At 44.3% G+C, this 21237-nt stretch overlaps 1 protein-coding gene across 1 annotated transcript in view; it reads right to left on the bottom strand.

Annotated features, from left to right (window-relative positions):
- Positions 1 to 1702: 1702 nt before the first annotated feature.
- DENR (density regulated re-initiation and release factor) overlaps positions 1703 to 21237 on the bottom strand; it is a 57385-nt gene continuing 37850 nt past the window's right edge. Inside the window, exons 5-8 of the mRNA XM_069214957.1 lie at positions 17577 to 17660; positions 3735 to 3851; positions 2083 to 2222; positions 1703 to 1994 (exon numbers count right to left, since the gene is read on the bottom strand). Of these exons, the coding sequence (XP_069071058.1) occupies positions 1950 to 1994; positions 2083 to 2222; positions 3735 to 3851; positions 17577 to 17660 (386 nt within the window). The 3' untranslated portion in view covers positions 1703 to 1949. The remainder of the gene's footprint in view (positions 1995 to 2082; positions 2223 to 3734; positions 3852 to 17576; positions 17661 to 21237) is intronic.

Genomic DNA, 21237 nt, shown 5'->3' with positions numbered 1-21237 from the left:
CAACCACTGATTTAGTGGTATGGTGGAGGGGGTGCATTTTATCATCACCTTCATGTAAAAGACTGTTAGGTTTGTCTGACACCTAACACTCCCTAACAGAGCATAATTTACTAGAAGAAGCATGAGGCACCTGTCGGTTATCCTTTTCTCTGAAAATGATACGCTTCATTGTGGTACTAAGGAGAACTTCTCCATAATATACGAGTCAACATAACAGCTGTGCAAGATACTTTGTTTCTAGCAGGTTGAGCTTTCATCTTTGTGCTGGAAGGATGCGCATGTTCTGTTTATCGCGGTTTAACTCCTCAAAACCTATTACCTGATGGAGGACTGCCTTGCCCCTTAACTCGCTCAATCTCCTTCCTCCTTTTCCTGAGCTGCTGGCCGTAGCCTGGCAACATGAACTCTAGCTGTACCAGTCTGACTTGGGTAAAATCCATAACTTGAACAGTTTGGACTGCTCTGATTTGTACCGTATGGCATAACTGAGCCTGCATTTTTTTTTTTTACAAAAGTACAAAATATACTTTCACAGGAACACAGGAAGAATTTGCACTTTGATAAAGGAAAGGTTTTGTCTGCCCAGGTTTCCTGCTTGTGCCTTTAAAGTGGAATAAACTCTTGAGTCTGTAACCTCTACATTCAATTGGCTCAAACACTTCACATCAGTGCTGCGCAGAACTTTTTCTGACTGTTGTCCTCTCTTGTTGCTGATATCAGTCAGTGAACAAGACATTTATTACCTTGGGAGGAAAGGAGTAGGGCACCCACCCCATCCCCCAACAGCTGAGATGACCAGCGCATGAATAAAGGCCTAGGTCTTGGAGCCACGGAGATGTGTGTTTGCTTCAACTCTGGTGAGCCTGCAACTTCCCCGATCCACTTAGGTTGGTCATAGGTACTCCTTTTCCAGTCTTACCGTTCCAGAGAGTTCATTAAAGCTCTTGATGCTGAAGCATAACCCTGAAATCCAGTTCCTTGTTGGCATAGGTGATGTGTTTGGATGTACTAGGTTCCCTCAGATCCGTCAGTGCCCTTGGCACCAGACGACCTTGACTGAAATTGACCATCTGAGATATGGCGCCTCGAAATTTTGATACTCCCAGTAGACTGCACACTGCTAGCACTGGTCTCTATTCCGAAAACCGAGAGCCCTGTTGTGTTTTTAACTGGACTCCACCTGAAGTGTTTTGACTAAATAACATACTACCTTAAACTGCACAACAAGATTCTTGCCACCCTAAATTTTCAAATTGCTTAATGTTTACAGGATTCTTGTTTTGGTGATAGGATTCCTAGTTTTAGATGATTTTACTGAAAGTGGAATAAATTGGGCTTCAGTGCACCAAGTTGTACAATTTGCACATAGGGAAGAAGGATGGACATATCAGAAGGTGCCCATATCCTGTTGACTAAGGCTTGATTCACCAACACCAGAGCAAATGTGAGAAGTACTGATGATAGCCAAAGGGCCATAAACACTATTCCACAGGGTAACATTGGCCATAGTGCCCATCTTATCTTTCCTAACACCTGGAGAAGAAACTATCAAGATAGTTGTGCTGTTATTTCAGTCGGCAAAGTTATTTCAAACACACATTTAATGAAAATGTGTCTTTCCGAAGTCCTAAAAAAAAAAAAAAAAAAAAATAAAGAGAGACCACAATGTGTTACACAGACGACCTCAGACAGAGTCATAAGCGACGGCCAGAAGTAATAGTTTATTAAACTAAGTAATTACTCCATGCAGCAGCATGATGGAAAACTTAGCAGTAACATTTGGCAGTTAAAAAAAAAAAATCACAAAGAAATCCTTACAGAATAGTGAAAGTGCCAATGATAAGATCGGTGCACATTAGTGTAGACCGGTAAAAACAAAGTCCTCAAAAGCTTTCCTTGCTTTGGCTGCATCGACTACAACTTTACTTAAATACAGGCACGCTGTTGAATCACTTCTTGACTTCCCCCAGATCCTCAATACATTCATCGTCCACCTGAAATAAAAAAATGATTTTAAATGACTACAAATAATAAACAGTGTCTATAAAACAATCAGCTCATCCATGCCAGCTTAGTGCTTACCTCTGGCCACTTCTCCTGAATCACATCAACGATGTCGTCTGTAAAATCTCCCTGAATGATGATTTCATCCTCACCAGTTACTGAAGCACCACAGGAGAATTTCTGCGCAAAAAACCTCTGTGCTTCTTTGAGATCAATTTCTGTGAGGATAAAGACTACAGTTCAACACCATGCCAAATATGTGAAGGAATAATGATTGGCAACGCACTATAAAGAACCTTCTCTCCAAGGGTCACATGCATACAAATCAACAGGTTAAAGAGCCTAGCGCATATATGCAATGCACATCAAATGTAAAAGAATTAAACACTAATTTGTCCAAAACATTCTAAAGCTGATTCGTGCAAAATAATGACCAGTCAGCCTTTTAGATAAAAGGCGATACTGGGGCAATTTTACTAAAGGTGCCCCAAAGTGTAACAGGTATGGCACTTGTTTAGGGTATTACAAAAGGATATAAAGACATTTGTGCACCACAATCTAGAATACGGATTGCACCGTAGCACATTTTGCGCCAGCGCAGTCTCAAGCGGGCATTTATCTGTTAGTAGGGAGGCATGGCCTCATTCCATTGAGGGATCACACTTGTACCTGTGCCACATTTTGGACATGAGGGACAGAGGCAAAGAAGCCATAAAAAGGCCCACGGATTGTGCACTACGCATAACTACACTACATATGCACTGGCTTTAGGGGTGGGGACCAGAGGTGGGGTTATGGAGAGGACATACTTGCCCCCCCCCCCCACCCCCCCAACCTCCTCCCCCCCCCCCCCGGCCTCCCCCCTTCAAAATGAGGGTGGGTACCCTGGCAGTGGAAGCTGCAGTTTCAGACTAAGCTGTGTCTTTCACGGATACGCCCACCTCAGTGCAGATGTAAACTGTCAAGAGGTTGGGCCTGCACCGGAAACAGTGTATTTTTTTCGCTATCAGGCAGAGAGCAGAGCGGTGCGGTGCTTCTAATTTGTAATATGGTCTGATAATTATCTACAGATCCTGCTATGAAATGCTACATAAAGCAACAGTATCCTGTCAGCCATGTGTAAGACTGCATTAGGTGTGCACATTACTTTCAATAAAGCCTACAGCAAAGACTCTGGATCTCATCCAAAATGACATTATACTGAGCTCTATAACTAGCTGCATATAATAGAAGAAAGCAAGTGCTCTCTGCATCATTTGTGAGCATTTTGCACTGACCAGGCTGATTTTCCATAACTTCTATCTAATAAAGTTACAATGTATGTGTTTGGGCAGATAAGTTTATTATTTATTACCCCATAACATGTTCTCCTTAGTTCACTCTTCTGACTTTTCTGCTATTTTGAAAGTGCTTCACTAACTGCTGCCTTCATTTTATTTAGGAAATTTAGTGATTTTACTGAGCACCCCCCTTACGTTTTCTGGGCGGAATGGCTTTGAGATTCTCCTGCAGGGCTATGTAAGCAAACCTCTATCTGCAACTTGACAGTACACAGCTAATCTGAGAACCTTCATTCCTCTGACTTGAGGCATAGGAAAAGGGATTTTTTAAATGCATTTTCTGTAATATGCGGAATCTCAGCAGAACACAGAGGGAAGAATAGACTATTCGCAGAGCTAACTGATGTTAACTGGCTGCAGCGTGGAGTGTCAAACAACGTGGAAACTTACCAAACGTTGCTAGCCCTCCCACTCGTGTGACATATTTCTTCTTTGCTCTTGGGATTTTTGCTATTGTAATCTTCTGTGGTACTGTCTTCTTTTTCTGTTTTATCTGACCTCTTCCACCTATGAAAAGAGAGATACATAACAAACGGTGCTTGCTTATGTCAAGTAAATCTTTAAACAGAGCTTCAAGAAGAACAAGATAAGTACTAGACTGCAGAACACTTCAATTTTCTGCAGACAGAGATTAGATTACAAGTTTGGTGCATTTGATTAGTATTTTTTGTAGACTGTTTAAACCACGACTTCTAGAACTGGCAACAGATGCTGCATTTAAAGTGGGAACATTGTCAGCTACTCACAAATAAAAGTCGAACACTACCTCTTCACTGCCATCCAAGATCAGGGTGATAAGTGCATGTTTTTGCCAACATCCTTCCATGTTATGACTTACGAATTGTGTTCAGAGCCCATATGCAAAGGCAAACCAGAAGTTCTCAATTAAAGTACCGTACCGGGCACAACTCAAATGTGGACTACAAATTTCACTGAGTCAGCCTCTCCCAAGCTACATCCAAGAATTTACCTCATTAGTGATCTTGCACTTGAGAAGGCAAGCACAGCTGCTAAATGCTCATACTATAGGTACGCGAGCCTGACCCAGGGATGGAGGGTTACAACGTAATTACACACAATACAAAGCAGTCACCAACTCTGTGATTCTCAGTGACAAACATACAGAGATTACCAACTCCTGTCCCAAAAGTAGCCTGCTGAATGAACAATGCCGTACTTTGTCTCAAAAGATGACCAGACTGTGGAAACACAAACCACGTCCCACGAAGGACTAGCAGTTACATTTTGTTTCCCCACAAGGCAATTCTCTAACAGAGTACTAAGCTTCCAAAAGTCTGGTCAAATCATTAAAGAGCCTTTAGAAGGTGGAAACTGAAGAACTTGCATAACAGGTGGCAAATTTCGGGAAGTGTGGAGCACATGTAATTGATACAGCACACCAGGCCCTCTTCACCTTAAATTGCCTTTGAACACAAAGTCCCAAAATGGTTATTTTCCTTTCTGACAAAATTCAGTTCATCCAGATTGAGATCTGCAGATTTGCACCACTGTCCCCCAGGGATTGATCGATTCACCAAAGACCTTTAACCTCTATAAGGAAACTATGAGGGAGGGTGCGGGGACCTGCTCGAAGAACATGAAACCCGCATCAGCAGACAATCCTACAACGGAGTATAGTTGACCAAGGACAGCAAATGTGAATATTACAGTCATGGGTATTCTGATAAACGTTGTTAGGAATTGCTTGTGTACCACAGGCATATCCAGAAAGATATTATAAAATGCTGGTTCCCAACCTATGGTTCAGAGACCCCTGTGGGTCTGCTAAGCCTTCTCAGGGGGTCCGTGACTGCTTAGAAAATTAAATAATATTAACAGATATAAATAAAGTGGTTGAATGTACAGCTGAAATTTCGTAAAAGTACTGTAAGAGTCAAGGAATCTGAAAATGGAGGCTACAAATTATATTAGTATCTTCAGACTGATTTTTGGGAGCAGTGCAGGTGCATCAAAGTATCTCCAACCTTCCTATTAAAATTTTTGTTTTTATTTTTTGTATTTATATTTGTTTGCAAGGTAAATACAATGTTTTGTCATTTGTTTGATGAAGGCTTGTTTCTGTATTTTATATGTTTTGTTTTGTGTTTGAAATCTGCCAATGTTTAGGCCGGGGTCCCCGGCTTCCAGTAATGACTTATTGGGGTGGGGGGGTTAGAGTGGGAGGGTGGGAATCGGGGTTCAGTGGGGGTCCCTGGATTCTATTAATGATGAAGTGATGGTCTACAGAAGCCAAAAGGTTGGGAACCACTGGTTTAAAACATCGTAATCCTGTTTAGGCCTGTGCATATGGCTCTCCTTGAGAAATGGTCACTGAGCCAGAATCCCCTCTCATGAGACACCAACCATTCTGACCAAGTTCAAACAGTTTTTTTTTGTTTTTATTTGTTTTACAACAGGGAAGTTTGAAACACACCTTATGCTGCAAGAGATTAGCGGAGTGAGTGTTTTGAAGCAGGGAGAAAAAAGACGGAGGGCAGCCTATTACCAATATGGAAATGTTTTTTCTTGCTTTGCCATCCTACTCCCTGTCTTTCTCAACTGGCTATGAATTCGATTGCACTGTCTAAAACATTGGGGAGGGGAGGGAAGTTAAGGGGGCAGAGGATTTCCCTGGTCAGGTTTTGTGTCAGTAAACCTCAATAGAACATCTCGTCCAATGAATAATGCTTGCAAAAAACACACTGAGCGGCCCAGGTTGCTCCCATAGGAACGTGTTTTTGGAAATGCACCAATGCTGTTTTTTCTCTGGTAGAGAGAATGGCATAGAATGCTTATATACAAGAGACTTTTGCTCCTTTACTGTCTAAAGAAAGCTCACCATAAGTTATCAACAGTGGTTATGAAAATTTGTAGTCAGGGAACTTTGCTGCTCCTTCCAGACTCTGAAAATATTCCTGAGGAAATAATGGGTGGACCATTCATCTCAAATCAGGTAAGAATATGCACAGGTCAAGCTTGCACTGCTCAGCGCTCAGACTGTTACTCGGGGTTTCTGCCCCTCAGCCCCTTTCCTACTCCTGTAACACCCACCTCTTCTCTGTGCTACACATCAGCTGCCATAATCCCCTCTGAGCCAGTGTGCTTACTGGGGATCAGTAGCATGTCTCCCTTAACACCAAATTCGCAGTGGGGTCCAGGCTGCCCAGCCCTCCATCCACCTTGCCTGCTGGGCCCTGCTCAGGCATCACACGGAACTTGGTAGTGTCATCTTGTAAACGGTGATCAATGAAATCAAGAGGAGGCGTCAATGGATCATCCTCTTATGGGAAGAGCATGAACAAAACACCTCCAAATTAATTCCAGCAGGTCTGGTCCGGACACGGAGTCAAACTGCTGTATATAGGATGTAAGATGCAAAAGTACCAGAGCACTACTACGGACAGTAGCAAATTCCATGCCCCACAGGAACCCTATTTAGATCTGAAAACAAAGAGCTGCGTTAAAAGTCTAGTCACTTACCAGATAAATCTGCACAAGGCTCATGGAACAGATGCTTGCTACTAATATCTCATTGGATCTGCAGGTCAGATGTGTACATCGTAACAAAGTCAACCAAGTCTTCCATCTTTCAGAGGCAAAATTGCTACTAATATTAACAAGCTTTACGTACAGAGCTTAGATGCAGCAGAAGAGTGGTATTAAGGACTATATAAAAACAGCAGGCAAGTGGACAGTGCAGCTTTTGCTCTTGTGCAGCACAGTATTAGCTGAGTGTGTTGGCACCATTAGGTATGCAGTGCAACATCATGTAGTGATACCAAAATAGCCTCCTAACTCTGCAAGACAATGATCTGTTATGTGATGTTGAATTAGGGAAAATACTTGGGTTTTAAATAATGCCTCAAGCATCTGAAACTCCAGAGGGGTAACCCTTGTTCCCAAAGGCTATGAGAAATTGTTTGGACAGCTGAACAGGTCTAGCTGAGTATTTCCTTTAAATGTAGTTTTTCCCAAAAACATAATGGCACATTTTAAGATAAGGGTGATGAAACAAAACAATTAGAATTGTAAATCTTGTGTACATCTAGAAAATTCAGGAGAACAGTGCTACAGTGTGCTTCATTTTACAAAGCAAACACCTGTGTGAGAACTCGATCTCTGCTACTCAGTGAGGCAAGAAGGAAGATTAGTTTGATTTAAAAACAAAAAAATCTAGGCATGTTTTTCAAAATAGCTGCTTAGCTTTTTGACTTCTATCCCTCCTTGCTGGTGGGAAAATTCCCTAATCAGGGTGCACAGAGAATATATCTAAACCATTAAACAACTCCTCAGAGGCAGAAATATATAAGGACACAAGACAAGGTACCAAAGGTTGGGGTGCAACCACAGTACTGGAACGGAAACAAAATACATTTTTTGTTGGTTAGTATTCAAAGTCACAGTGTCTGATACACATTAAAATACCAGATTTTTTTTTTCTCGGTCTCATTTTGATTCTTCCGAGGGTTGAGAGTCGAAGGATGGATTGCCAACCATGTTCTGTATCAGCTTGGGTACCAGTTATGTTTAAAACACTGCCCCTTCTTTAAAACACTTTATGCAGAACTAGGGCACAGTAGGTTTTTTGGGATGCTTGATACAACCTACTACTACTGAACAACTAGTAGAGGGTTCCAGAACGGAGACTGCCAGCCTCAGACGACAGGGATTTGTCTCTACGAGGCTGATATTTTTAAGGGCATTCAAGTACTGTGCAGTGTGATTTTCAAGCAGTACCATCCTAATGTAATGCTTTCCATTTCGGATCCAGTTACAAGAATGCCTAGTTGCGCAGGTCTCAGAGTAAATCAGATCTATGCTTTCCTGGAGAATTGTCCTCTTAAATGGTAGTAGAGAATCATGGTACAGAAGACGTTTTGCTTTGGCCAGCACCAAAAAAAGTTAACAGCCCATTGGCCATGCCGGGTACTAAATCCCTCTTACCAAACTAGGCAACTTGTGGACAGTTACAAAGTCCTTGGTCTTCTTCCATCGCTGCAACTTAGACGACACAGAAGGTAGGTTTCAGTGATAACAAAGGAATTCATGCCCAAAGGGGAAAACATTACAAGAATATAGCTTTCTAAACATGATACACAGCTATTGAGAGAGCCAACAAACCTTGTTGATCTAAGAAATGTTGTGCATTTTTTTGAAAGACAAATGATAGCACAAACATTAGAAAGCCTCACCTCTTGATCGAAGGGAAACCAAAGAAAAAAAGAGAAATAAAGCCCTGCCCTAAACATCTAGATCAGGGGTCGCCAACCTCTTATATAAATAGAGCTACGTCTGATGAAAACAGTTCGACCTACTAATGACACTGGCAATTGTTACAGCATTGATCACATCGGAGGCAATCGCAAAAGTGTCCACACTATGCAGAATTACAAGTAGGTGCCACCCAGATGTATGTTAAAATATTGAGTGATAAAATATACAGAATATTTACTAATATCACATCAGGAATGAACATATAAAGGTAAGTATAGATTTACAATTCTAAACTCTACATCTACGTACCTCAAAGGTATATATCTTCAAGAACAAAAGATGTGGAGTTAAAACTATACTGACCATATACTTTATATTAAAAATAATCTACATACTGCATGCAATATTTTGTCTGGACGATATTTAGAATTCAAAACTATAGTTAAGCACCATCCACCCGATGCATATGATGGGGTTGCTAGTGGCAGGAAAAGCTTTATCATAATAAAAAGCCTCCAAGTGACATAACAGTCACAGAAGTAAATGCACATTGGCTTAAAGGAAATACAAAAAAAGTTCTAAATCTACACACCTCAGAATAAACTATCATTAATTCAAGTAGCCGTTTAAGTACTGTTTTGGATTTTCAATCTTTTTGTTTAAAACCTCAGGATATCAGTTACTCAGAATACATACTCTTCTATCAAATATGTAGTTTGCATTCTGCCTTTTGGGTTAACCCATTCAAATAAATCTTGTCTGTTTCTTCCAAAGAAACAGACACGATTTTCTTTTATGGATAGAACACACCCTCTAAATTAAGTACTCTGCTGGGCTGCACTTTAAGGAGCTACTTCCAGGGTACTGGTGAGCGTCCAGTAGCTCCCGAGCTACCTGTTGGAGACCCCTGATTTAGATGTTATGTTAGTTCTTTGTGGTGAGAGAAGACAACTTGGTCCATTTAGATTAATCAACAGTACTATACTGCCTCATACATGGAAAACAAGGTGGGGATATTTGACACATGGCTGGGTGCAAAGTTATTTTGCATTAGCACTCCTTTACATAAGTTGGGAAGAAGTGAGAGCAGGACAATTAATTACCTAATGCTCCACTATTCAAACCTTAAATTCTATAAAAAAAATATAAGCTTTATTCGTGGCACATTCCTTCAAATTAGCAGTCCAGGCGAGTACCCTAATCCACAAAGATAGGGAAAAAACACCCTGTACACTAGAATGTTTGTTGACACCCACCACAAGATAGGATTACATTTCACCACATCACTGCAGGAAAGTATCCCTTTTTGACATGGTCACCCACACTTTTAGCCTGGTAACGGATGCAATTTTGACTGAAAGTGTGCTGGGTTTCTGCTCATCAGGTCCCCAGATCTTTCCCTTTAAACTGTGCAATTGTTCCCCAATTGGCAATACTACTGGCCCGAAGTAAGTCCCTAGTAACTGTACCTAGGGCATGCGTACCAAAGAGGGTCCCCAAGAGCTGCAGCATGTATTGTGCCACCCTCAGGGACCCCTCACCTAGCGCATGCAGACTGCCACTTCAGGCGCATGTCTTGGTGCAGCTAAAAAGTGAAAACACAACAGACACACAGCTTGTGTGCCATGTCCCTTAACACTGCGTGCCAGATATGCAAGTCACTCCTATAGCAGACCTTCCAGCCTTAAGGCAGGGTGCATTATATTACATGTGAGGGCATACCTGCAAGAGCAGATATGCCCCCTGAACTGTCTTTGTCGATTCTTGGACATAGTGAGGGAACAGGGAAGCCATTTTAAGTACATGTGCTGGACACTGGTCAATACGAGTTCCCCAGCTACATGATGGTTTCACTGAAAAGAGGGATGTTAGGTATCAAACATCTTGTATTAATGATCCTCCACTGATTCCAGTGATTTATTAATGTATGCACCCATACAGCACCTTAGAGGTGCCTCCTGAAAACCTATCAACTACTAGTGTGCTGACTGACAAGTTTTAGCCAGTCTGCCACCATCAGACATGCTTCTGATCCCCAGGGGTGAGAGCCTTTACTCTCGAGCGGTCACGAACCAAGCCTGCTCTAGGAGAGGTGTTTACACACCGCACCCTACAATATGGCTTCCAAATCTGCATTCCAAGGCAGGAAGCTTCAAAGAAGCCCAGTGCCCTTGGTATGTAGGTTTGGCTTTGCTCAAAGGAGAGATGATGACACCCCCCTGTCCCAGGGCCCATTTGGCACCAGGACAGGGGGAAGATTTAGTATTAATGGGAGGATTGTCAACCCCTCAGGTCAGTCCCACCCGAAGGTGAGCTGCCTGATGTTCCACAACATTTAGAAATCTGCCATCTAGTTGTTGGCAGAATTAGGAACTCTGGGACAGGGTTATGCCCACTTCCAGCAGGAAGTGATCATATAGGGGGTTATGGTGACCCCAATGTTAAGTAGCCTATTGGCTACTACCCTACACTCCCCTAATTTCAGAATTTAGGGAAGCCCCTGGCACCAGGAAATTAGATTCCTGCTGAACTACGGAGGACATTCAAGATCCACAAAAGCAAAGACTGAGGAAGAAGCACCTGACCCGGACCTAGTCCTGCCGGCCTGTTTGCTGCTCCCTCTAAATTGTGCCAGTGTCGTCTCATACTGCAGCTGTTGTGCCTCCAAAGCCTAGGAGGACAGCCTGCTTTAAACAAAGATTCAGGAACTCCCATGGAGCAGCGGAGCTCCATCTTGCAGGCAACCAAGAGAACTACAAGGACTCTAGACCACTGAAAACCCGACATCAGAAAGCACCAACGCACCGGTGCCATCTAGCTGCCCGAGCTGAAGTGGGCCAACGGTACCGTTGTGGTCCCCCAGCCCTCCAGAGACAAAGCCCACCTTCGGCTTGCCCACTGTGGACTAACCAACGCTGCCTGCAGCCTCTGCCCGCATGCCCCTTCAACCATGAGTGCTCTCGATGGAGAAAACACAATGCCTCAAGACACCTCTGCACCTGTCGCCCCTGGCCTGTGGAGAAGAGGATCCAAGGTGTCCCCAAACATTTCGCAATTGGAACCCACTTGCTGGTTTACCTGGATTGGACTCCCAGTCTAACCCTGCATCCTCTTTCCAACCGGACAGATCCCCATTGACTAACATTGGCCACCCCACAGCATACTACACCTTTGCACCCTGCCTCCCCAGTGCCGCTAGGTCAGACCTGGTGGTGTGGCCTTGACCCTGGCGGAAAACCTACCTTAAGTCCAGGAGATTGGTCCTGTAAGTCACTGTACTATACCTGTATGCAGTACTCGTTTTTCCTCCATAGAATAACATCGCCACATATGAAAAACGCAGTCGACTTTTGAAACCTGAAAGTATTTTTCTTGCAAAATGTACTTACCCCGATCGTACTGATTCTGGTGCCTAAATATATATAAAGATACTTGTTATTTTTGTAAATTGGTGTGGATCTCCTTATTGAGTTGTGTGTCTCATTTATTGACTTGTGTGTATTTGCAGATGTCCAACACTCCTCTCTGATAAGCCTAAGGCTGCTCGACCACACTGCCCCCCTAAAAAGAGCACCTTGGGATTGCTAGAGCAAGCCCCTGTCCCTTGGTCTCTTTGCACAATATATTGTATTTTGACATATCATAGAAAGTGCAAGATTCCTACAACCACCCTCAGTCACTCTACAAGAACCACACTGTTTCCCTCTAAGCTCTTTAAACATGTACCCCCCACTCAAAGGCCAATACATTATCTAAAAAGCAGTACTCCTAAAGAAACTATAGTACCTATGAGAACAAAAATGTCAGTGCTCATAAAGAAGCCATACTACCTCTGTGAAACATCGTCTATCTCGGGTTGATAACCAACAATATAATCAAGGTAAACTACCTGAATTACAGCCGTTCCAAGGGCCACTCATAACCGACTAAAGGTCCTCCCTCCCCCATCTATCTAGTACTACAAATGTTTGTGCCTCAGTGGTCAATTATTCACCCTTACGCCCCAACCGACTGACTCTCAAACTCAGTCACCTGCCAAACGTATTGGGCTGAGAGGTGATTAGCAATTTGTTTACCCTGCTGCCTACACAGAGACAACAACAAAGTAGCAAATCAACTCTGACTGATTATCAGCCTTGCAGGGAGAAATCCTTAATTTTAGACCGACCCCATTCTAACCTTTCTGAAAACACCAGTTCAGCAAGTTGTCTATGCACAGCCTTTCAGTCCCACAATTGTTAGCCTGACATGCAACTGATCGCTTAAGCCCCGCAAACAGTCGAGAAACACTGACTACATTTTGGACTGCATTCGCCCTATGTCCCCTTTCTTACACTTGCCTGTACATCTTACAGCATCATGCGGTAAGGCGGCTGACTATCTCCGGTAACATTTTAGAGGCACTGCTATGGCATCTGACTCATCTGACCCTTGCAATGGTGACCTTTCAGAGAAATAAAAAAATAATTAAACTGAGATGTATATTTTACAAAACTACAGATTTCGAAGCAAGGTTATTTATGGTTTGTTGTTCATTTAATCCTTTGAGTACTTTACATTGCAAAGAATTTGTAAGGAGTGGGCCAACTGTTGTGTGGCCTGCACGAGTAAAGGGTCCACATTTGCCCTCCACTGGGAACCCAACACCCCATTGTAGCGCTTGACAATCAGGGTAGAGGAGCAGAGCAGTCCAAGGCCTACTCACGACAGGCAGTGCATGCCATTAATCACCATTCACTGGGCAGAGCATTATAGGGCATTATAGGGCACTACACTGGAGCAGTGAATATTTTATTAGCCCCTCTCCTGCTGAGCCGGGGAAGGTGCTGCCTTTGTTGCAGCTGTGCAGTATGCATTTTTCTTACCTGCAGGGGCTGCCCTCACCCACCTGGGGACCCCCGTTTACCTCTTTTGTTGGGGGGTGGCCCAATGAGGCCACCCTTTAGTTGCCCTCAGCCAGCCGGCTCCCCCACACAGGCAGCTTTCTTCCATGCTGCTGTGGGAGCTGACAGTTTTGTTCTTCCCTGTCCATTACTGTGGGCAAGTTTTGTTCTTCCCTGTCCGTTACTGTGGGCATGGTGCTTGCCCCAGTGGCTTCCGCTCACTCCTCCCAGACACAGGCAGGGGGAGCAGGGTAGGCTTGCTAACTGCTTATTTTGGGGGTGGAGGGGTTTGGGCAGAAGGGTAGGGGGGAGTGTGACTGCACTCCCTCTATGTCCTCCTCTCTTCTGGGAACCCGAGCTGGGGATCCCAGGACCTCCTCTCTTTAAAGCAGGGGCAGCTCAATGGTGCTCTTTTGCGCTCTTGGCAACTTCGGGGCCCAGAGTTGGGCTTCCCACTCCTCCCCAATCAATAAACTGTGTTGGGGTCCCCACACATGCACCCTACCAGGGCTGGAAAATAAAAAAGTTCTTTGTGGTGACCTTTGGGACTTAGCCCACCCCTGTGGAGTTTTGGCAGTGGAGCTCTCCACACACTCCAATCACGCTGACATTTCAGGCCACATTGGACTATTTGTTCCATCTTGGGCTCGTATTGCTCCTGGTGGTGAGCCCTAGCCACTTGGAGCACCTTCCCTAGCACCCCTGGCTTCTAAGGGGACATACTTTACAGGGATCCGTTTTCACTGACTCCCTGCGCCAGCCTTTCTCCTTTTTCTTCTCTGGGGCTTGTCTCCTCCTTGGTGCATAAGTCCAGTCTTTCTCTGAACTAGTCTTCAGAGGGTGTAAGGGGACCAGCTTCCCTGGTCTTGGGAGGAGCCCCACTGGTTCTGGGGTCAACTGCAGTCAGAATCCTTAGTCCAGATGGGCATCAGAGGGTTCCTCCTTCCAACTGACCTCCAATCCAGTGTCCAGCAGAAAATCACAACCAAGAGAAGAGCTCGCCTCTTTGAGCAAGACCTTTTAAGTGCGGGTGAAAGGTTCCAGAAGTGAGGCACTTCTGGAATATCCTGAGGTGCCAATTCATCTGTCCGCCCCATCCCAGCCGTCCTTCACAGCCTGCTGGGACATTTCAAATTGAGTCACCCAGGAGACACTAGTTAACATCTGCTCTGGGGGCCTCAGCTCTGCCCCTTGCTGACATCACTGAAAGGGCAATTCCCACCAAATCTTCAAAAGAAGCCCCCTCTTGTGTTCTTCAAAAGTCTGGGCTCCCTTCTTCGTTCAGTGGGCTTGTCCATCCTGGTCGGTTGTTGCAACTGATTGATGCAGATCCTTCCCCCTCCCCCCTTTCCTCCTCAGGAGCTGAGTGAAGCACTGTTAATTGCTTCCTTTGTGTGAGGAGGCCTTTGTTCCTGCTGCTGGAAAGAAATGTAATTAACTTGACAGCAGGGTGACAAAAGGCCTAGGCTCTGATCCTGAGCCGAGCCAGAGAAATAAGACAGTCCTGGATGACCCATAAACTGTGCAGATATCTTTTTGGACTTCCTAAATTGATTTTCCTGCAAAGGTTATACCCCAATTTGTTATGTCACTGGTCTCTGTATGACAAAGGTAAGTAAAGCTGCAATTTAAGGAAATCTTCCCTATAGGTGTATAATGGAGAGTCACTGAAGACAAAACAGTAAACCACACTTACTTCCCTTAAGAGTGTGCACTAACATTATAAGGCCTACTCCATGTCAATATCCAATCCTGCAGAGTCCCCTCTGCACCAGTTTACCTGTGCGCAGTTACCGAGCTGTGCACGACGGGAGCCTCCCATGCGCAGAACTCACACATGTGCGCACATGTGTAACCAGCCAAGTGCCCCTTACATTTGCTGAGTCGCAGCGTCCTTATCATAAAAGGAAGACACCAACAGTAAACATATACAGTCCATTTACCATAGGTTTACAGTGCATGAGTCACCAGTTGTGAAGCTCACCTACAGTATAAAGGTAAAAAACTAGGTGATTAAAAAGCAAAAAGATTTGATGGGCAGAGCCCACTTCTTAACCACAAGGCATGATGAAAAGCTGTTCCAATAAGTTCTATCGCCAAAAGAAGGAATCCTTGGGATGCTTAATGAATCGCCTACCCTCTCTTCGAAATAATTTCTTTTTTTAGGGTGGAGCAGAAGAAGCAACAACCTGTTCTAGTTAAGATGTATCAGCAGCTTCATCTTCTGTGGTTGGTCCTTTGCTGGATTTTTAAATGTGGAAAGTGGTAGAATTCCTCATCTGCCACCTCAAACTCAAATGTCACCAAAATGCACAAGACAGTCTCTTTCTGCTTGCAAGACTGGTACCCATAACACTGCAGTGACCTTGTGCCTTAAGACTATTTTGCCACTTCTTACCCCTCTTTGGATCTTCAGGACGACTATCTAAGAATGATCAACCTATGCATGTCACCAGACATAATGCCTCCATAATACAAGAGTGGGGTGAGGCGGAGAGTGACTCATTCGTCTTCTCTCAAATAGTCTTCCTCACTGAGCACTGTCTGGGCCAAGGATGCCATAAAGACATTTACTGCACCATACAAGTTTACAGCATTTATGTTGTACACAATATGCCCTACACCAGGTGTCTCTAACCAACCAGTCGATCACTAGCTACCAGTAGCTCGCAGACACCTTCATTTTAAATAAGCAGAGGGTCACATTTTCCTTTTAAAGTTAAGGAAGGATGTGTTCATTTTACATTATTATCATCAGGCAGCAGATAGCAGGGACTAATAATGAGCAGTGCTCAGTCAGATTTATGACCTAGGATGGGACACAGAGGTGAATAACCGAAGCACTGAGGTATTCAACTCTTAAATAAAAGACCTTGTCAACTCAATATTGGAGCTTGAGAACAAGATGTTTCTGAATGCTTTTAAATGGAAGCAAATCAAAAGGAAAAGTTACCTTAATGAGAAAGATGACTCTTCATTTTAATAATTTCCTCCCATTTCAAAGTGTCCCATTTACAAACAGCAGGTTTCTTGTTCCCAGTGGCCAGCAGACACTGTACCACAAGTAGAACTGAAAAAAACATTTTTTTTTAAATTTTTATTTGTAAACAGGAGAAATTTAAAGTGCAGAAAAACGTTCCATATTATGAAAATTTTTGCAGAACATTTCTCTGCACTTGTTGTACGTACGTATGTGTATACGTGCAAAATTTCCACAAATGCAAATGGTATATCCTATGCCACAAGTAAATATGACACAGGCTCTCAGTCACCCATACACATGTATCCCATACATACACGCACGCACGTTAATACATCCCCAAAGACCATGCTCTCAGTGACACACATGGCAGGCTGCGATAGTGCCCTTAGTCGAAGTATTTTTCCAACCCATATTGTCTGAATCTATGGAAATTAGCCTTAATATCAATGAAGCTGGGAGTGGGAGTGTCTGGAAACAATGCATGAGTAGCCTTCAGTAGCTCCCAATGATTTTCACTGATCAGAAGTAGCTCTCAGGACAGAAAAGGTATGAGACGCACTGTACTATACATATGACTTGGTTGAAGTTCATTAACTGTGTCATCATTGACATAGTAGATGAGCCTTTCCACTGCTTGTTCTATGTCATATTTCTGGTGCTTGTTGTCTGCTGCGTTGGTGTGGCTTGACACTCTGTAATAGTGTGGTTTAGATGTTGCATGATTAATGTCCCTGGCATATTCCCCAGAGCAATTCCCTTAAATGCTTCTACAGAAGCTGCGTGTTGTGATCCATGAATCTGGTTAATTAGGAAAGACTGATACAAATTGGTTTCAAGTCAGGCACTCCATTCAAGAAAGGTCATATGTCTGGAGTCTTGGTCCGTGATAGTTCCTTGTTTTTAATGATCAAGAACTGATAGAAAAATACATTATAAGTTAAAGTGGCCACTCTGACTTTTCCTGCCACAAGAACCTCAGATTATCAAGGATCACCTTACATAAAGAGGGTGACATCATCTTGTTTAGAGTGGTCAAATGCGATGGGAAAAGCACTCAGTTTTGTGTGCAATGAGGGCCTTCATAAATACATACATGCTCTCCTAAGAATAAATGTGTTACTTAGACGAATACTTAAAAAAGTTAAAATTCACCTCTTTTTTGCTTTTTCTTTTCATCATCGTCTCCTGCAGATGCTGGTCCTTCTCCAAAACCAGGATCCTGTTTTGGTGCCGGTCCTTGAAAAGAAGCAACAGCAACCGAATATTAAAATATTAATTTGTACTGGTATGTGAACATACACTTTTGTCCAAAAGATACCTACAGCGCTCATTAAAATATGGGTATTTCTCCGAATAGGTGTGTGTATTTGTCTCAGCGCTTACCAGTATGTTTTTGATGAGCCATTGTCTGCAATACCAATACTTACAGTGGACTTTGGGTCAGCCCATTGCTTATCAAGTGTTGGCTTTCTTATCAGTCTCATTTTCTCAGTTATTAATGGATTTTCTTTCTCTTGTTGTGGTTATGCCGCCTCTCTGTTATAGATTCTTGGCCATCCTTTTGATTGGATGTCATGTATCTTTCCTTGGCTCACACCAGGCAACAGCTTTTCTTCTTTTTCTTTGAGCACTACATAGGAGCGCATATGTTTTCTTGCTCTCTCCCAGGTGCAGTTTCCCCTCTTTGACATCCTGACCCCTCTGTGCCCCCTCTGTTGCTCCATGCCCATCCCAAATCATCCATAAAATACAGCTGCAGGTATATCTTTGCCAGGCTTACTTAAAGAGCAGACTTTATTGGGTTGTTTTTCTTTTATTTCCAGCATTCTACATTTTTGTAAGCTCAGGTCTTGGCACACAAAAGTATCATTTAAAGTGCTGGGGGAGGAGCAGGATGCTCCACTCCCTCTGCATGTGTTTGAGGCAGGAGGTGTATAGACAGTGACTAGAAAGAGGTCTCTTCTCCCAGATCTGCTCCTCAGGCTAGGGCCAGAGCATTTGTTCCAGTTCGTAAACAAGTGGAACCTAAATGTCAAGAGTCTGTCTTTAAATTCTGACACTTTGTCATAGGATTGTGGGGTGGGGGGCTAAAGAAGTAAACACCCACGTGCAGCAAAAGAAAAGGTAGTTCCCAGATGTATAGCTGTAGAAAGATACAAGTCATCTAATCAAAAGCATGGTAAAGAAGGTATGCTCCAGGGAACGGACAAGCAAAAGAAGAGGAAAGAAAACCACTGAGTAAGGTGCAAGCAAGTGAGACAAACAAGAAAGCAAATTAATGGTAAGCAATGGGTTGACCCAAAGCCCCCTCTAAGTACTTGTATTGTTCACAATCGGTCTTCAACAAAAGGAGAGTTGCAAGCTGTCTGTTGACGAGTCCTAAAAATGCAGACCATTTTCTAATGCTAATTAGAGGACATAAATCACTCCTCTAGTGAAAACAGCTCCCATGATTTGGGTTAATGAAGCATCATATTCCAACTTAGAAAAAAAATCATTTTGAGATTATAGTTTTTTATTTATTTATTTATGCAAAATTTACAATACAACACCATAACCGCCCCGTGAGTCATACAACAAACAAGGGAAATACAGTGGTGTACCAAATGTAATGCATGAAACGATTAGAGGCAAAATGTAATGATCAAACATCTCAGCTAATTAAGCATGACCGAAGTCAGCAGCCTCCCAGCCATCCAGCAGCACAACCACAAGGAGCACACCACAAGTATAAATCCCGTGAGTATTCACTTGGGCACAAACATAACTAACACAAACCAACCAACAAAAACAAAGGCGGCAGAGCAGGCACGTACAGCAAGGGTCCACTATCAGACGTTACATACATGGCACACAGAACATCCCAACCAAACCGAGCAATGTCATAATGTGATGGGACCTGAAAAAAGACATCCTGAGAGTCCAAAAAAGCACGGAAAGGCATCCAGATATCTCTAGGACGAGAATTTCGCAGGGGCAAACTCCCAGAAAATTGACAACTGTTCCTGACAGAACGCAGCATCTGGCAGCCAGTCAGCTCTACGCGGCACCCTACCCCGCCCCCAGTACATCGCCACCCTTTGTTTTGCCAGAAGAAGCAGCATGCCCACCAGTCGTCTACATGCCGGTGACACCCCATCCAGCATGCCAAGCAACGCCATCACAGGAGAGAAAGGCATAACCAGGCCCGTCATTCCAGCAATGCCACGCATCACTTCCTCCCAAAAGGCACGCACCTCAGCACAGTTCCACGCTAGATGCAAGAAGTCAGCGTCCAGAGCACAGCAACGTTCGCAACGTGCATCAGCCCGCAAACCCATAGCACACAAGCTACGAGGGGTGTAATATAACCGATGCAGGAATTTAAAGTGGATGAGCCGCAGCCTATAATTGGGCGACAACATTCGCATATGCGCACAACGGCTCCGCCACATTTCCTCGGTAAGCTCCTCCCCCACATCCTGCTCCCATTTAGTCTTAGCAGCCACCACCACCTCCCTCCGCAGCTCCTGCATGCACCCATACAATCGAGTAACAAGCCTCCGAGAAGACCGCGCACGCCACAACAACTCCAGTGCTCGACAAGTCTCAGGCACAGCCGGAAGACCAGGATACCGCGCACGAAGCATTGCATAAACCTGCAACAAATATAATCTATGCAACGGGTTGTCAGCTCCCGCCTGTAGCGCCTCCTCCGCCTCCAGCAAACCTTCATTCACAAACCAAGCCCCCAGCAATGACAGCTCAGATGCTTCAAGGAACTCACGCAGGCGAGTATCAAGAGCATCTGCTCATTTGCCACGTCCAGCACCGGCATCGCAGGGGCAAAGAGCAGCCCCGTCCCAGATCTACTCCCCAGAGCTGCCCAAGCCCTGGAAGTACACGCCACAGTATCTATCCCTCTCGCACGAGTTCGAGACAGACATCCAAGAACTCTCGGCAGCCGATCCGGCCAGACCAGATCACTCTCAGGCGCAACGTCAGGTAAATACCGTATAGGATGAATCCAGAAATACGCAAAGTGGGCCTGCGTGCAATAATAATAAAGTTCCAGATCCGGGGCAGCAAGGCCCCCCCATTTCAAATGGCAGCGTCAGCTTCTCTCAAGCAATCCTAGGCTGCGCGCCCGCCCCCACCAAACGCACCAAAGCGGATCGAAGCCTCTTAAGAAAAGCCACAGTAAGCACCAGTGGTAGGTTAACGAAGAGATACAAAAACTTTGGCAAAACAACCATTTTAGTGATGCCAATGCACCCACTGAGCGAAAGAGGCAGCGCGTGCCACACCTCCAGTCTATTTTCCAGCCAGGCCATCAGTCTGCCATAATTGGCAAGCCACAAAGTTTCTACGTCGCAGCTGAGCCACAATCCCAAATAAAGAACCGGACCCTCCGCCCATACAACTGGATACCGCGACGAGCAGCGTGCCGTACCACTAGTGAGGGGAAGCACCACCGACTTAGACCAATTCATTGTAATGCCTGAGAAGCCGCCAAAGCGAACGACCTCAGTCAACAGGACATCCATATTCACACCCGGCTCCCGCACATACAGCGTGATATCATCTGCATGCAGCGAGATTAAAATTGGTTGCTGCCGAAACTGCAGACCCCTATGATTGTGATGCTGCCACAAATAAGCTGCCAGCGGCTCCATGGCAATAGCAAATAGGAGCGGGGACAAAGGGCATCCCTGACGGGTCCCCGGGCCACAGGCAAGGGCTCCAAAATACAACCGTTCAACCTCAACCGCGCAACCGGGCCGGAATACAACAAGCGGCTCAATTTAATAAATCTGGCACTCATGTCCACCCT

Source organism: Pleurodeles waltl, chromosome 11, assembly GCF_031143425.1.
Source record: "Pleurodeles waltl isolate 20211129_DDA chromosome 11, aPleWal1.hap1.20221129, whole genome shotgun sequence".
Taxonomy (NCBI): Eukaryota; Metazoa; Chordata; class Amphibia; order Caudata; family Salamandridae; genus Pleurodeles; species Pleurodeles waltl.
This window is presented reverse-complemented; position numbering and strand designations above follow the sequence as displayed.